At 26.5% G+C, this 14929-nt stretch overlaps 1 protein-coding gene across 2 annotated transcripts; it reads right to left on the bottom strand.

The window, feature by feature from the left end:
- Positions 1-1005: 1005 nt before the first annotated feature.
- Positions 1006-13782, bottom strand: LOC105833800 (gamma-tubulin complex component 2). 2 transcript variants are annotated; one of them, XM_028191280.2, is made up of 17 exons: positions 13459-13511; positions 13136-13300; positions 12923-13067; positions 12019-12190; positions 11796-11939; positions 11444-11598; positions 11206-11334; positions 10244-10423; positions 9990-10164; positions 8909-9102; positions 8494-8704; positions 8109-8277; positions 7863-8037; positions 6211-6354; positions 4782-4859; positions 2473-2633; positions 1006-1273 (listed from the first exon to the last, which is right to left on the bottom strand). In XM_028191280.2, the coding sequence occupies exons 1-17, from the start codon at positions 13509-13511 to the stop codon at positions 1189-1191; spliced, it is 2535 nt and encodes an 844-aa protein (XP_028047081.1). In that variant the 3' UTR covers positions 1006-1188. The 2 variants fall into 2 exon arrangements, with proteins under 2 accessions (XP_028047081.1, XP_028047082.1); XM_028191281.2 differs by lacking the exon at positions 4782-4859 and having other exon boundaries at positions 13459-13782.
- Between the last annotated feature and the right edge of the window lie 1147 nt (positions 13783-14929).

Here is a 14929-nt window from a genome sequence, read left to right as displayed (position 1 = left end):
AATTTGTATACATATTTTATAAATAAATCTTTAATAATTATTAAAAATTAGCTATGCCCTGCTACGCGTTGCTGTGGCTCTCTATTCTTATGCTACGTTTTTTTCAAATTTTCTTTGCTTTCGTTGTTTAACTTTCAAGAGCTTTACTTTACTGTTGCTCTTTTTATTTTATTTTTGAATAAGCATTTATCTATCTTTAATAAATCTAATATTCATTTATTCACGTACTTCTAACTTTTTTTTCTAAAAGCTGCCATGGATTTAGAAATCTATTCAAAAGACTGTTTTAAATAAGTTCCTTTTTTTCAATAAAATAATAGCCATCTTTATTTTTCTTATTACCTTAATTTAAACACAATAGAAACATTCTTCGCCTCTCCCGGTCTCTCTCGTCTCTCCCGGTCTCTCCCCGTCACTCCCGGTCTCTCCCCGTCTCTCCTGGTCTCTCCCCGTCTCTCCCCATCTCTCTCGGTCTCCTCACGTCTCTCCCGGTCTTTCCCCGTCTCTCACGGTCTCTCCCCGTCTCAATGTGTCAAAATTTCAATAAAATTAATAAAAAACTATTTTTTACACTTAAATTATGGCCATCATTTTTGAAACGGTATATCCAAAATCAAACCCCATAAGAACACTCCCGTTTTCGAATGCAACATTGTGTCAAAATTTTAAATCCTGCCATTGATTCTAAATTGTCATATACACGCTAAAAGAATCATTCTCAAATTAAAGGCCTGCATTTATGAAACGACCAGTAATAAATCTAATATTCATTTATTCACGTACTTCTAACTAAATTCAATACAACGTTGTGTCAAAATTACAAAAAAATATTATTTAAAAAATATTGTTTAAAATTAAATTATGGCCATCATTTTTGAAACACACGGGATTTCCAAAATCAGACCCCATAAGAACACTCCCGGTTACAAATGCAACGTTGTGTCAAAATTTCAAAGCAATCGGTGAAAAACTTACGGGATCTTAGATGAGGAACAAACATTTACATTTTTATTTATATAGATTATATCTATTTATAATGAAATTCTTTGTATATAATTTATATGGATAAATAGATTATATTAATAAATTTTATTGAAACTTGTATCATCTCCATTTTTCATGCGCACATACATGTTGTATATAACGTATATGTATCCCCGTGCACAATTAAAAATTATGTGTGTATTACTAGCCAGATATATCTTGCTGTGTAAGGGTCTTTTCTCTTCCTCGACGTATCAATATATCGGTGTAGAACATATTGAAGTCAAGCCTAATTCAAACATACATTATTTATAAAATATAATTCATATAATTTTGTATCAATATTAATTAAAAAAAAGAAGCATGTATTTAAAAAATATATGTATGTGCATTTGATACAGAATTCTAATAAGTAAAAGGCATTATTTAAATAGCACAATAAATATTTAGCACGTTAAAATAATGAGTCATTAAAAATTCAGCAAGCATAATTAATTTTGCTAAATATTTCGATAAAGAAAGCTAATCTCGACGACCTGGACCTTGATATTTGTTGTCAAGATTACCCTCCTGAGTAAACTTATAAAAGATTTTAGTCGTCACTCATTGTTCATTAAAAAGATATTGTTTATTAAAAAAATTGCAGTACGTATCACCTTTTTTTTAGAAATTTCTCAAAAAAAGTCAAGAACCTATCATAAGCACTAAGAAGTGTTGAGTGAATGTCGCTTCGTGTGAAAAACACTAAGTCTGTAATTATTCTATTTCACATGGGTTTTCGATTTTCACACCTCCCCCTTGTTTACAATTGATGAGATTTACAATTAAAGTCTTTTTAATCCTTATTCAGGAGGGTAAATTTAACAACATATGTCTAGGTCATTGAAATTGGCTTCCTTTAATGAAATATTTACTTTAATTTTAATTAGCCACTACAAATTATTTTAAGTTTCATTAATACATGGCTAATCATGTTTTTACAAGTTCAAGCTCAAATTAACAATTAAGATTGAAATTGAATCTGTGATAATCAAAACAAAGTTTATTAAACTTGAGATTTTCTTTTTCTTCGAATTTTTGACTAATTTCGAATTCAATCTCAATCTCTAGGGCAATCTTATATGGGCTTAAGACAAGTAATCTTTGTTATTAAACAGATATATCTTTGTTAGAGCCAGTTGTTCCAACTTCTTGGTAAATTTACCTATCAGATAAATATATGTTCGTCTTTATTTATTTAAGAAAAGAAATGAAGATAGATACATGCTTACCTGGTAGGTAAATTTACCAAGAAGTTGGAACAACCGACCCTTAAGAGGATGCTGGATTGCCTCTCAAACTTGATCGAGGTCGATAATGTAGAGTCATTCGTGCACATCATTATCGACCTCGATCAAGTTTGAGAGGCAGTCCAGCATCCCCTTAATCGTTTAAATTTTTTCTAAAATAATAATTTTTTTAAATTATAAAAAAGTAAAAAATTCTTACCGACATAACACATTAAGTAATTTCTCATTATTATTATCACAACCCAAGTCACAAATTCGGTCTAGAAGTCGTGTCAATACTTTAGTAAATCTCTCGTCTAATGATACAATTATTTCCTCAAAACTTTCGGTTCCATCTTTCGTTGTGGAACTGTTCTCGATCTAAAAAAATATAATTAATATTTACAAATATATGTATATGTATATATTGTATAAATAAAATTAAAAAGTAACAAAAGTTTTTAATTTTTTGAAAGTAATAGAAATATGATACACATAACAATATTTTATTAAATAATATTTAATATTTAAATTATTTAATATTTTAATATTTAAACAATGATAGATAATACAACAATAAACTAACGTATTTAAAAATATGTATTTGTAAATAAATAATAAATAAATAAAATATATAAGTAAAAATTGCCATTTTTATAAGATTTTTAAAATACATGATTAATTTTTATACGAATATTGCTGCTTCATGCACTTTAAAAAAATACAAAGAAATTATCTCAGAGAAAAATTGTAAAAATAATAAACCTAAAATTATATTTTTACTAAATCTGTAATAAATAGAATTCTTATTTATTTGAGAAATAAAAGAATATAACTACTAATATGCACAATAGAAGAATATTACATATTAAGGATAAGAATTTTAGAATTTTAGAATCAGTTTCCATTAAATAACACATGATAGATGCGAATAAAATGTAAGACCTTGCATAATAAAGCAAATTAAATGCTCCATTATACGCGTAGGACATTATCAAAAAATCAATAATTTATAAGATAGTTTACACTTTATTCTGGCACAATATAAAAACCTATAAACAATTAATTTAAAATACTATACCTTAACACTTTAATGCACAAAATAAGCTATATGATCAATTGATGTAAAATAAAAACGTATAATTGTTAAAAAAAAAAAAATATATGTCACTGTATATTGCAAATTCAATTATATATATATTTTTATATTTTTCCAGAAATTTGCATAAATAAATTAAAATAAATCATCTTGTATACTACATATACATTATAAACTATCAAAAATTATAATACACAACATTTTGTATATACTTTACCTCTATTTATAATTATATAATGTGTATATATAATGTGTATTAGAAAATATATCTTATGTCCTAATTTATCACCTACTATGACATAAAAATTTAAAATATTTAACATTTAAGGTACAATTTTATGCAAAGATTAAAATCTTTTTATACGTATTAAGACAGAGAATATGTAAATAAAATAATATATAAAAGTATGCTTTCTAAATACTATTTTGCAAAGTATTACTGTACACCTTAGATATTAACATTTATAAAAAAATAATACTTACATCATGCAGTACCAATAATATACAGAATATTTGGCAATCGGTGAGAGGAAATTTAAGAAGTGATTCTAGATGATAAAATAAGATTAAAATTAAGAATAACAAAATTGCAATTAAGGCGTCGATTTGTAATTATATTATCAATAATTATTTTTAATATAATTATATTTAAATATTCACACATGTACATTTAAGTTTTTACTCTTATAGATTTTTTACGCAAATATTTAAATATTTAAAATATTCAGAATTTTAAAATCAAAGATAACAAAATTTCAAGAGACTGTTTTTCAAATATAATGTCTAAATATTCATGTATTTCACTTTTTATGTAAATACCTATAATTAAAGTTTTAATCGCAACTTGTTAATTTGGACTTTCGTTTTATTTTATTATCTAAAAATTCTAGAATCACTTTTTACATTTTCTCATCTGTTGTCGTACACCCTGTATATGTATAAATATATCAGTTTACATGTTCTTCAGTATTTTTAATACTAATTTACACAAATAAATTAAAATGAGCCGTCTTGTACATATACATTATATATTACAAGAAATTATAATATACTTTTTCTATGTATGAATTTTCCGCTTTATATATTCTTAATTTTTATATTTACTTTAACTTCATTAAGAACTTTATATGATGTGTATTAGCACACATTTTTGTCTGTTTTATGGCCTACTTTATTATCCGTTATAAAATAAAATTTTAACATTTAACATTTAAGGTACAATCTTATGCAGAGATCAAAATGTTCTTATGTTAAAGAGACAATATAATGCAGTAAAATAATATATGTATAAAAGTGTGCTTGCTAAATACTATTTTGCAAAATATTACTGCATATCAGACATTAAAAGATGTCTTATCTGCAAAGAAATGTATTATGATTCTAGAACTACAGAGATGCATTCGGGCAAGCTTAAAGCTTTGAAAATATACCTCATATTCATAGACATCTTCCTGACAGGTACCAATCATGGATGTCAATTCAGCATCAATGTAGTAGCGGCTCATACGCTTAACATTAGTAGAATATTAAAACTTAGTATATATTAAAATTTAATATACATCACACTCTCATCCATTATATAGTTTTCTTTCCCATGAAATCCTTATCACTTATTTATAAAATATTAATATAATTTAGTTTCTTAAAAATAGCTTTAAATAAAATGTTGCCATTCAAGAAAAGTATATAATCAATCTTTGCATTGAAAGAGATATATTATACAAGTTACTAATAAAATGTTTTGCATAAAATTACATTAGTTTACAACTTATATATTTTTGGAAAATAATGCCGCAAACTAAATTTCATCAACAGTTAAATTTTCGAAATAATATTGAGGTTTAATTTACTGTCTTAGCAAATCTAGAATGCTAAACTGCCCGACAAACTTGATCGAGGTTGATAATGTAGAGTCATTCGTTTATCTTTGTTCATGAAAATATTCGCTTTAAAATACAAGTTATATAGCTTATACGTACAAAAAAGCCGTAAAAAAGAGTTACTTGCGTGATCAAATTTCATTCATCTAAGCGCTTTCACTACAGATTTCTGAGCATCATATATTTCAAATAACTTTTTTTGTGGCTTTTAATCGTAATTTGACGAATATAGTCTTATTTCTCAATCTATTCCGAGCCGCGGGATACAATTTATTTGTACGTATAAGCTACATAACTTGTGTTTTGAAGCAAATATTTTCATAAACAAGGATAAACAAATGACTACATTATCGATCTCAATCAAGTTTGACGAGCAGTTTAGCATTCTCTTAATTTAAATTTTTTATAAAGTTTATACATAAATTCTTTATACTTTTAATTAAAAAGAAAAAAAATTTGTACGAGATAAAGAATATATTCATAATTTTTTATTAGAATTTCAAGACAGCGTTAACCTTGCTTATAAAATATTTTTAAATACCGCAAAAAAGTTATTTTTGCACATTAAACTCCAATTATGTCATAAGCCTAATGTGTTGTAAAAATTGATACGACAATGACGTTCAGTATCCAAAAATTTATAACAAACACCTTATCTATTTCAATATTAATTAAAAAATACTTTTTGTAAACTAGTATTATATAAACAGTATTATACAAAGTACAGAATATAAATTTATTATACAAAAAAGAACATATAACTTAAAGAACATATAGGACATGTAACTTAAAGTGTTTATTAAAATTAATTAAAAAGAGAGAAAAAGTTTAAAAATATTATTATATAATAATAAATAAAGTAGTATAACAAATTTAATTAAAACAACAGTCGTAACTTAGAGGAGGAAATCATTAGGTATAATTTTATACATGCAGACTAAATTAAATATTAGATAGAAATATATAATGGAAAATTTACCTGCATAAAATTGCAGAACTCTACACATATTGCGCATATACCGGTGATACAGCCAAGAAGATCAGGATCCGTCAACATACATTCCTTTAGGTAACTGTCTTGCAGATCTTGATGCACGCTCAACACATCATCGACATTACTAACCTGTGTCAATTTATCAAATAAGTATGTAAAGCAAATCAAATAGTATAAATAAAGTTATATAATCTAAACATATTTTAATATATAAATACAGGATGTTCGGTAGACAGAAAAAAAGTAATTTTAAATAATAAATAAAAAATATTAACAATAACAAAATTGTAATTAAAATTGTTTTGTTTTGTAATTACAAATGTTTAAATTCAGATACTTTTTACGTAAATATTTGAATATTTAGAATTCAAAATCAGAAATAACAAAATTTCAGTACAGGATTCGTTTTCAATTGTAATAATTATATATTCACGCGCTTCAATCTTTATACGTATATTTAAACATTTATAATTAACTTACCCCTCCCCCCTTACTTCCTATAAATCTGGGTCCAAGTAAAATCTATCTGTCTCGTTTATTAAAGAATAAATGAAAGGTGGAGACTGACTCCTAAGAAAAGTTAAATGGAGAAAGGAACTTAACAAAATTCCAAATCTTTAGTTTAAATTCGACTGTCATAGTAAATAGACGAATAGGATACAAGCGACTTAGGTTTATTCTGTGTATATTTTTTGTGCAGACAAGTTCTTATGTTTAATTTTTCAGTTTATTCCAGCTTATTTTGACATTATTATTATGCATAATATTTAATTTATTTATATAATTTTTTCACATTTTTTTTCAAAATATTCATTAAAATGTGTCAAATTGGGAAATTTCTATTTTTAAAAAATAATGTGTCATATTTCCACTACAATGTTTATAAATAAAAATATTCCAAAATATAAAACATTCAAGAAAATTCTTAAATAAAAAATTCAAAACAAAAAGAATGTTTTTTCAAAACTGATATTTACATACAAATCTATTTTTTATGTTAAAAAAATAATTATTCTATTTTGATAAAACATAATGATACATGACTTTTTAAATTAAAGGTGCATTCCTGACTTTTTAACTTCCTTTTTATTTTTCAATTGCAATTCCAATTAGTTATAAAATCCTATATTTCATAAATATTACTTTGTTTATGCAAAAATTGATTAAATAAATTTATTTTTCAATTTTTCGATTTCTCTACGAAATAGAAGGTCGAATAGTAATACATACATTTTTTAAAAATTTTTTGAAACATAATTTTGAAAAAAAAAAACCAAAAACTGCATGAGATACAAATGATCCAAGTTTACAGGGACAGGAAAAAGAAATAATATGAATTACAGGGAGAAAAAGAGAAAATTTCAATGTGTACACGTAAATTGTTATATTAGATAAGTGCAGCAGGCGCTTTGTGGAAAATCCATGTGTAATAGTGAATTGCACAGCCCTTGCCTATCTCCAGTTCAAAATATGCTAGCTATTTCTATTTATAATTTAAACACTAAGCTCTAAATTATAAAAAAAAATTATCTTAGAATTTGATTACAAATATATCTATCAATTGGATAGGTAGTTATTCTGAATCTTATATATATTTCATATTAAAGTAAAGATAAAAGAAAAAAATTATATTTTACCTTGTTCATCTTATTTATAAATTTTAACCAATTTGGTTCCACGACTTCTACCATCATATAATATTCTAAATGCTGTATACAATCGAGCATTCTTTGGCGTAATGAAAATGCCTGTCTGTAAGCTATTGCCACTTCATGTGTAAAGGTCTTCGCTATTTTATTACTGATCCATACTCTATAATCCATTAAATTGTAAAATTTTACTATACATATAAAGCACAAATATGTTAAAACAAAGCAATTTACCTGCATAAGAGCCTCTCAACATATTTGCAATAAAACAGATGTCTGAACAGCATTTGATAACAAGCTATGGCCTTTCTATTAATGATTAGAGAAACTGGCCATTTAACATCGTAATTAAAAACAAAAGCTTCCAAACCAGTTAAAATTTTACCTGCTTGGAAACAGTATTCTGCAAAAAAATTAGAAATTCTTAACATTAATTTCTTTAAAATATAAAAAATAATTTTCTATAAAAATCAAATTTTGTAAATTTAGATTATAATGTCAAATCATTTTTTATTAATAAAAATAAGTTTTTTTTCTGAAAATTCAACTTTTTAGAGTTGTTTAGTTTCTATAGAAACTTCTTCAATTGAATAAGTATGATACTTTTAATAACATTTACCTTTTTCGTCTCTAGTCTGAATGGAGAGTATTCTAAACATTTGATATTGTAGATCGTATGGAAGTAATTCTGGCTTGAGATCATCTTTATAGGGATCCGAATCTGCAGTGGACATTCGCAAGGCAACTTCGAGAAGAGATGATAAACGATGCAGAACAATATCGTACATACTCTTGTTCAATTCGGCCTCACATAAATTCATAAATTGAACCTAAAGTATGTAAAATTAAACCTTTTATGCTTCATAACCTCTTTTTTTCTCCTCTACTTAAAATAATTTTTGTGAATGTTATCATCCAAAACCAAAAGATATGAAGTAAATAAATATATAATAATCTATCTATATTTAATAATAATTTTAAATAATCAAAAAAAGTAAAATTGACATTTAACAAAGTATACAAATTAAACTTACCACAAAATCTCCTTGGGCAAGAAGAAAGTAACTCTTTACACTACGTAGTCTACCCATCAAATCATTTTCCTTCATAAGTACCTCTAATAATTTTCTGGCAGCTTCTGAATATGCCCTATCAATAGCAGCTATATACTTTTGCCCTTGATACTGATAGCTTAATGGTTCTTGTTTTCCCCACTGCACTGTTTTACCTAAATGTAAAAATTTATTGGACTTAAAAATAATTTATAAATTAATCATTTATGATTAATTAATAGGTCAAAAATATTATTAATGCTTATTATTAGTGTTTTATTAGAGAGAGAAGTTGTAATTTTCAAACAAAAAAAAAATCAACAAAAAATCCATTTTTTTCATTTTAATAAAAAATATAGAAAAATATGACTTTATAGATGCATTACTTATTTGTTAAAACCTATAAATATAAAAAAAATCTTAAAGAGATAAAGAAAACAATAAAGGTAACATTATCTTAAAAGAAAAAATTAAAAAAATTAAAACCTACAAACACACACACACACACACACACACATATAACCACATATTATGTAAGTAGAGATAGGAAAATAAACAATCAAAGCGAATCTTAATGTTTTTTGTGTAATTTATATATTTTCTAATTTATTTGAACTACGCCATTACTTTTTGATCTCCTTGCCATTTAAGTCAATCAAGGCATATGGAGGTCAAACTAGTTAAAGTAGTTGCATAAAATGCTGGAAGATCCAGAAACTTTGACTCATGTAATATTTTTCACAATAAATTCTTTAATATTTTATATCTTTAATATCTCTTAATTAAATTGATAATGTATTAAATATTGTGATATTACTAATTTACTATCGTTTTAAATGACTGTTGAAAGTCTGAAAGTAACAGCGGAAATGTATAAATCACACAAGAAACATTAAGATCCACTTTGATCATTTTTATTTGTCTTTTTCTATTTAAAGCAAAAAAATTTTCTGAAACTTCTGAGAATTTTTCGAGTTAAGAACATTATTTATTACGTAAAGTAACGTTTATTTTGTTTCTTATAATATAATAAAAATAAATACCGGATTATTTTAAAACATACCACACTGCCTAATTACGTTGAAATATTTTCCAGTCCTAAGTATAGTTTGTGCATGTTCATTCAAGAATATTGGTATCCTTTCTAATCGCATAGTATATCTCTTTTCCCAATAATCGGCAGAATAATCCACTGGAAGTTCTTCCCGTTGAATCAATTCATTATCCTCTACAAAGAACTAATAAATAAATAAGTATAAATAAAGTATAAAATAAGGTATCCTAAAACTGTAATATAAAAATTAACTTAATGCTAACCTCTTGATATGGATCACATATCATTCCTTTATAAACCCATTTTTCTAAAATCTGCATATACGGCATGCTTGCCGCTTGTATCAGATATAAACACAGTTCTTTAGACTTTGCTTCACTACTAACGTTGTTCAATGTTTGTTCATGCAAAAGGCTTAATACTTTACCCCCTCTAGCATTTGCCTAAAATCAAATACTCTATTATGCTTTAATATTTCTAATATAAAGTTATAAAAATTACATTTCTTTGCAATTTTTACATCTTTATTCAGAATTAATCATAATGATTTAATTAATATTAAGAAACTTCTCCAGCTAAAAGTAGATGGAAATTTGACATGTAAATTCTCATTTATATATCTTTTAACAAAAAAACTGTAGCACTATTATTTCCAAAATAATAAATAATAAATAAAATTTAAGTAATAATAATTTAATCTTTAAAAATATTGTCTTTAATATTGATAAATGTTAGAGAAAAATCCCTCAAAAATGTTCATAATAGTGATTTAGATAGAGTAACAATCAAAATTGTGTATTCATATTTTTATTTTAGAATGACATTATATATATTTTTTTAAAATTGTATAACTTATACTTTCACATAAAAATACTGAATAAAACTACTAAACAAATTTTCAACCTTGAAACACATTTATAAGTTACAAGAATAATAATATTGATATTAATAATCAATTTAATAATATTGCTAACAAGCATTTATTATTAGCACCTAAATACTGTAAAGAATTTGTTGTGAAAAATAACATTTCAGTCAGGGCTCAAACCTTAAAAAGTTGAATCTCTCTTGAATTTTCAGGTCAAACTTATAATATATTTCAAGACCAAGAATTTATTCATGCAGTTTGTTGAACTTGAAAAAATATAAAATCAAGAAATATCAAGAAGATTCGGTTATAACTAAACAAACTGCCATGGCATAAGAAAAAATGTTTCAAACTAACCTTACATATTGTGGAGGTAATTTGAGAAAGTACAGACATTGTAAGCATAGTAGGCTGTATATAAAACCATAGTTTTTGCAAACTTAGTTTACCATGAATGTGTTCCGTTTCAAGTTGCACTACAAAGAGCTGACAGCACATAAAATCAATATCCAAATGTATTAAATTAAAGAAATATATAAATATATTGTCTGATACGTTTTTGTCTTATCAAATTATGAATTATATTTTATTATACCAAGTAATCCTTTAATAGAGATTGTATAGCTCCTCTTAGAGCATGATTGACTTGCCCATCATCTGGCGACACTTTTTCTTCAACAAACCTCACTGTTGTGGAGTAATAAGAGGCTAAAGGTAATATCTGTTGTGCTAATTGTTTAAATGATACACCTAAAGATAAAAGTAAAAACAATTAAATTCATCTTTGTAATAACAACAATAACAACAATATAATAATACAATAACAAATATTATATGTAATATAATACTACTAAATATTATAATATATAATAAATAATAATCTAATAACAATTATAATAATTCTAACAATTATGACCTCAGATTAAAATTTCTGACATGTTCCTTACCAACATCTGGTGATATATTGAAAGTTTTAACACCATGAGGACTCGTCAATGGCTCCGAAACAATATATGATCCATCTATTCCTTTCAAACAATACAAAATATCCCAAAGAAGTATGGATTCCTGAGATACAATCGGTACAACCTCTATAAATATTTCATAATTTTAGAAATGCATGTTTTATTTTTTTAATTTTGTCTTTCACAGAAAAAATTATTTACAAACTTTGATAAAGTGTTACTGCAGTGTCACTGTGAAAATCCCAAGTTATACGTGGACGCTCTCCCACCCAATTATGCTTCATTAAGATACCATCATTTTTCTTACTAATTAAACAAACTTGCTGATTTAATTTCTTTCCTCCTTCCACAGCAGCTTTAATTACAGTTTTGCAAATCTATCCAATATTTAAACAATTACGTGTATTATATGTCAGTATATACATAAAAAGATAAGACAATTAATAATACTAAGTTATACCTTACTGCACAAATTTTAGCTTGTTTGAGATTTTCCCATATTTCATGAATAATTAAGTATAAAAAAGTATTCAAAAGATTTTTTAATATATATCCAAATTAATCATATTATAACGTTTTTTTCATTTTTCTTTTTTCCATAAACCTTTTAGTTTTAAAGTTAAAAAATATTTTATGCTTTAAAATAATTTTTTGTTCAATAATGTTTCATTAAGCTGCAGTGCATCAAAATAAAGAAGTTTGAAAATGATTTAAAAAATATTTTCAATTTTGTATAAATCAAGAATTTCAATTTAAAAAATATTATAAAAATAACAAAATTAAAATTTTCAAGCTGTCTTTTCTATTTACAATGCATTTTTGAACATTTTACTTTTATCAAGATACTTAATTTTTCGGAAGATGCAAAAAATCTCAAACGTGCTGAAATTTTTAAGCAGTAGTGTGCATGTAAAAAAACAAAATATTTATTAAAATACTAAAAGTTATATATATATAATACATTCAGTTATATACAAAATGTTATAATTGGCAACAGGTAAGCAAATTTTTTCTAGATAATGAGATAAAAATCTAGATATTTTATACTTGTTAACTAAAATATCTCATTAAAGATACTGTATGTGTGTATGCTTGTATATTATTACTACCTTTGGTAAATCCTCCTGTGTAATAGTCGAATCCCTTAGAGAATTAGCCGTTGCTGTTGTTACAGATCTTGACAGATATCTCTTTAGTTCATCATCTTGAGATATCAATTCTAAAGTTTGCACAAATGGGCCTAACAAATCGACTCTGAAAAATGCATCTTCTATTACCTTTCGACATGTAAGAGAAGTCACTTATACATTACATTAACTAACTTTTTTGATTTTAGCTCCTCATATTTCTGTATAAATAATTCAGGTTGAGACGAAATTTTAGCAAGATGCTGGATACAACTATGAGGAGCAACAGCATTTAGCGCATTCGCTGTCGAACTCTCTTTTTGCAGTTTTTCTAAATGTCTTTCAGGAGCAGACTCCGAACTATAAAAATAATTATATTTACATATATTTGTTGAGAGTGATAACATTTTCTATAAATATACATACAATGCAAACTCAAATACTTTTTAAACTAATTATTACTACGTAATTCTGCGATTTACATTTAATAAATTAAAAACAAATATTTTACCACTCACCCTAATAACTCAATCAACTGCACTATTAAATGATGCAATCTAAATTCACTCATCGTTTTCGATTGCTCTAAACGTCAACTGTAATTATAATACTCGCTTGCTATAATATTGTGTACATTATACATACATTCATTCAGTTAAATTTGTATGGAAATAATTATCCTAAATGTTCATATAAACTCTATGTTTTTAAAAGCTCGTTGAATAGGTTAGGACATGGTGTAAGGAAACAAGGGCTGCGGTCCACTTGACGCTACAAATGCTTCGAAGTGTTTGATTGACCAATCGAAACAAAGATTTTTACGAATTGACCAATCATAGAATGCTTCGAAACGTTTGTAGTGTCAAGTGGACCGTAGCCAAGTGGTTTGTTCGCGTCGCCATGCTCCAACATGCTCCTATTCACGCCAACCTATTAGAATGCGTTGGAGTGAGTAGGAGCATGTCGGAGCATGGCGACGCGAACAAACCACTGGCCTAGTTTACATCGTGCATTTGATACGCGTATCAAGTAGTGAATTTAAGCTGATCAGCCAATGATTAAACACATTCATTAGTTATTTACTATTTGATACGCGTATCAAATGCACGATGTAAACTAGGTCACTAAGGGCCACCGCACAAACTCTTCCATAACGCGTTACGTTACGTTAAGTACTCCATACGAACCTAAGTTGTACTTAAAATTTAACTTAAATCAACGCACAAAGAAATCCTTAACGTAAGTTCTTAAGTTCTTACGTTAAGGATTTCTTTGTGCGTTGATTTAAATTAAATTTTAAGTACAACTTAGGTTCGTATGGAGTACTTAACGTAACGTAACGCGTTATGGAAGAGTTTGTGCGGTGGCCCTAAAGTGTGCTTATGTGCTATTGCCATAGACCTTATAGATATGGCTCTAGTTTACACCGAGCACTTGGTACGCGTATCAAATAGTAAATAACTAGTGAATGTGTTTAATCATTGGCTGATCAGCTTAAATTCACTACTTGATACGCGTACCAAGTGCTCGGTGTAAACTAGTATATAGTAAATAACTAGTAAATGTGTTTAATCATTGGCTGATCAGCTTAAATTCACTACTTGATACGCGTACCAAGTGCTCGGTGTAAACTAGTAGATAGAAATGAACGCAGCCTTGGGTGCGATTTTATTAGGCCGGATCTACAATAGGTGTAGCAAGCCCTAAGGAATTAACCTATTATATTCGCTTATTCTTCTCACATTCAATTATAATTGGTCAGTTTCTTATGGCATAAGACTTACTACACCTATTGTAGATCCGGGCTTACTCTACCATAAAATGCTGCAAAGCATTTGATGGACCAATCAGAATAAAGAATTGTACAAATTGTAAACAGTTGATTCGCTGATATAATTGGTTTAAATTTAGAGATCTAACAGTAAGGACCAATAATCACTGACCGCTCACTGATCACCTTTCTGAACGCAACCATTGCACCCATGCACC

The sequence above is a fragment of the Monomorium pharaonis genome, chromosome 11 (assembly GCF_013373865.1).
Source record: "Monomorium pharaonis isolate MP-MQ-018 chromosome 11, ASM1337386v2, whole genome shotgun sequence".
Lineage (NCBI taxonomy): Eukaryota > Metazoa > Arthropoda > Insecta > Hymenoptera > Formicidae > Monomorium > Monomorium pharaonis.
The sequence above is the reverse complement of the archived record's forward strand: the minus strand, read 5'-3'. Positions and strand labels throughout refer to the sequence as shown.

Excerpts from the sequence above, each read along its gene's own strand:
- LOC105833800 (XM_028191280.2), bottom strand. The coding sequence starts at position 13,511 with ATGAGTGAATTTAGATTGCATCATTTAATAGTGCAGTTGATTGAGTTA. Across the intron at positions 12,191-12,922 it reads CACAGGAGGATTTACCAAAG|ATTTGCAAAACTGTAATTAA; the intron begins GTAGTAATAATA and ends AATATTGGATAG. Across the intron at positions 11,599-11,795 it reads CAATATATCACCAGATGTTG|GTGTATCATTTAAACAATTA; the intron begins GTAAGGAACATG and ends TTTTATCTTTAG.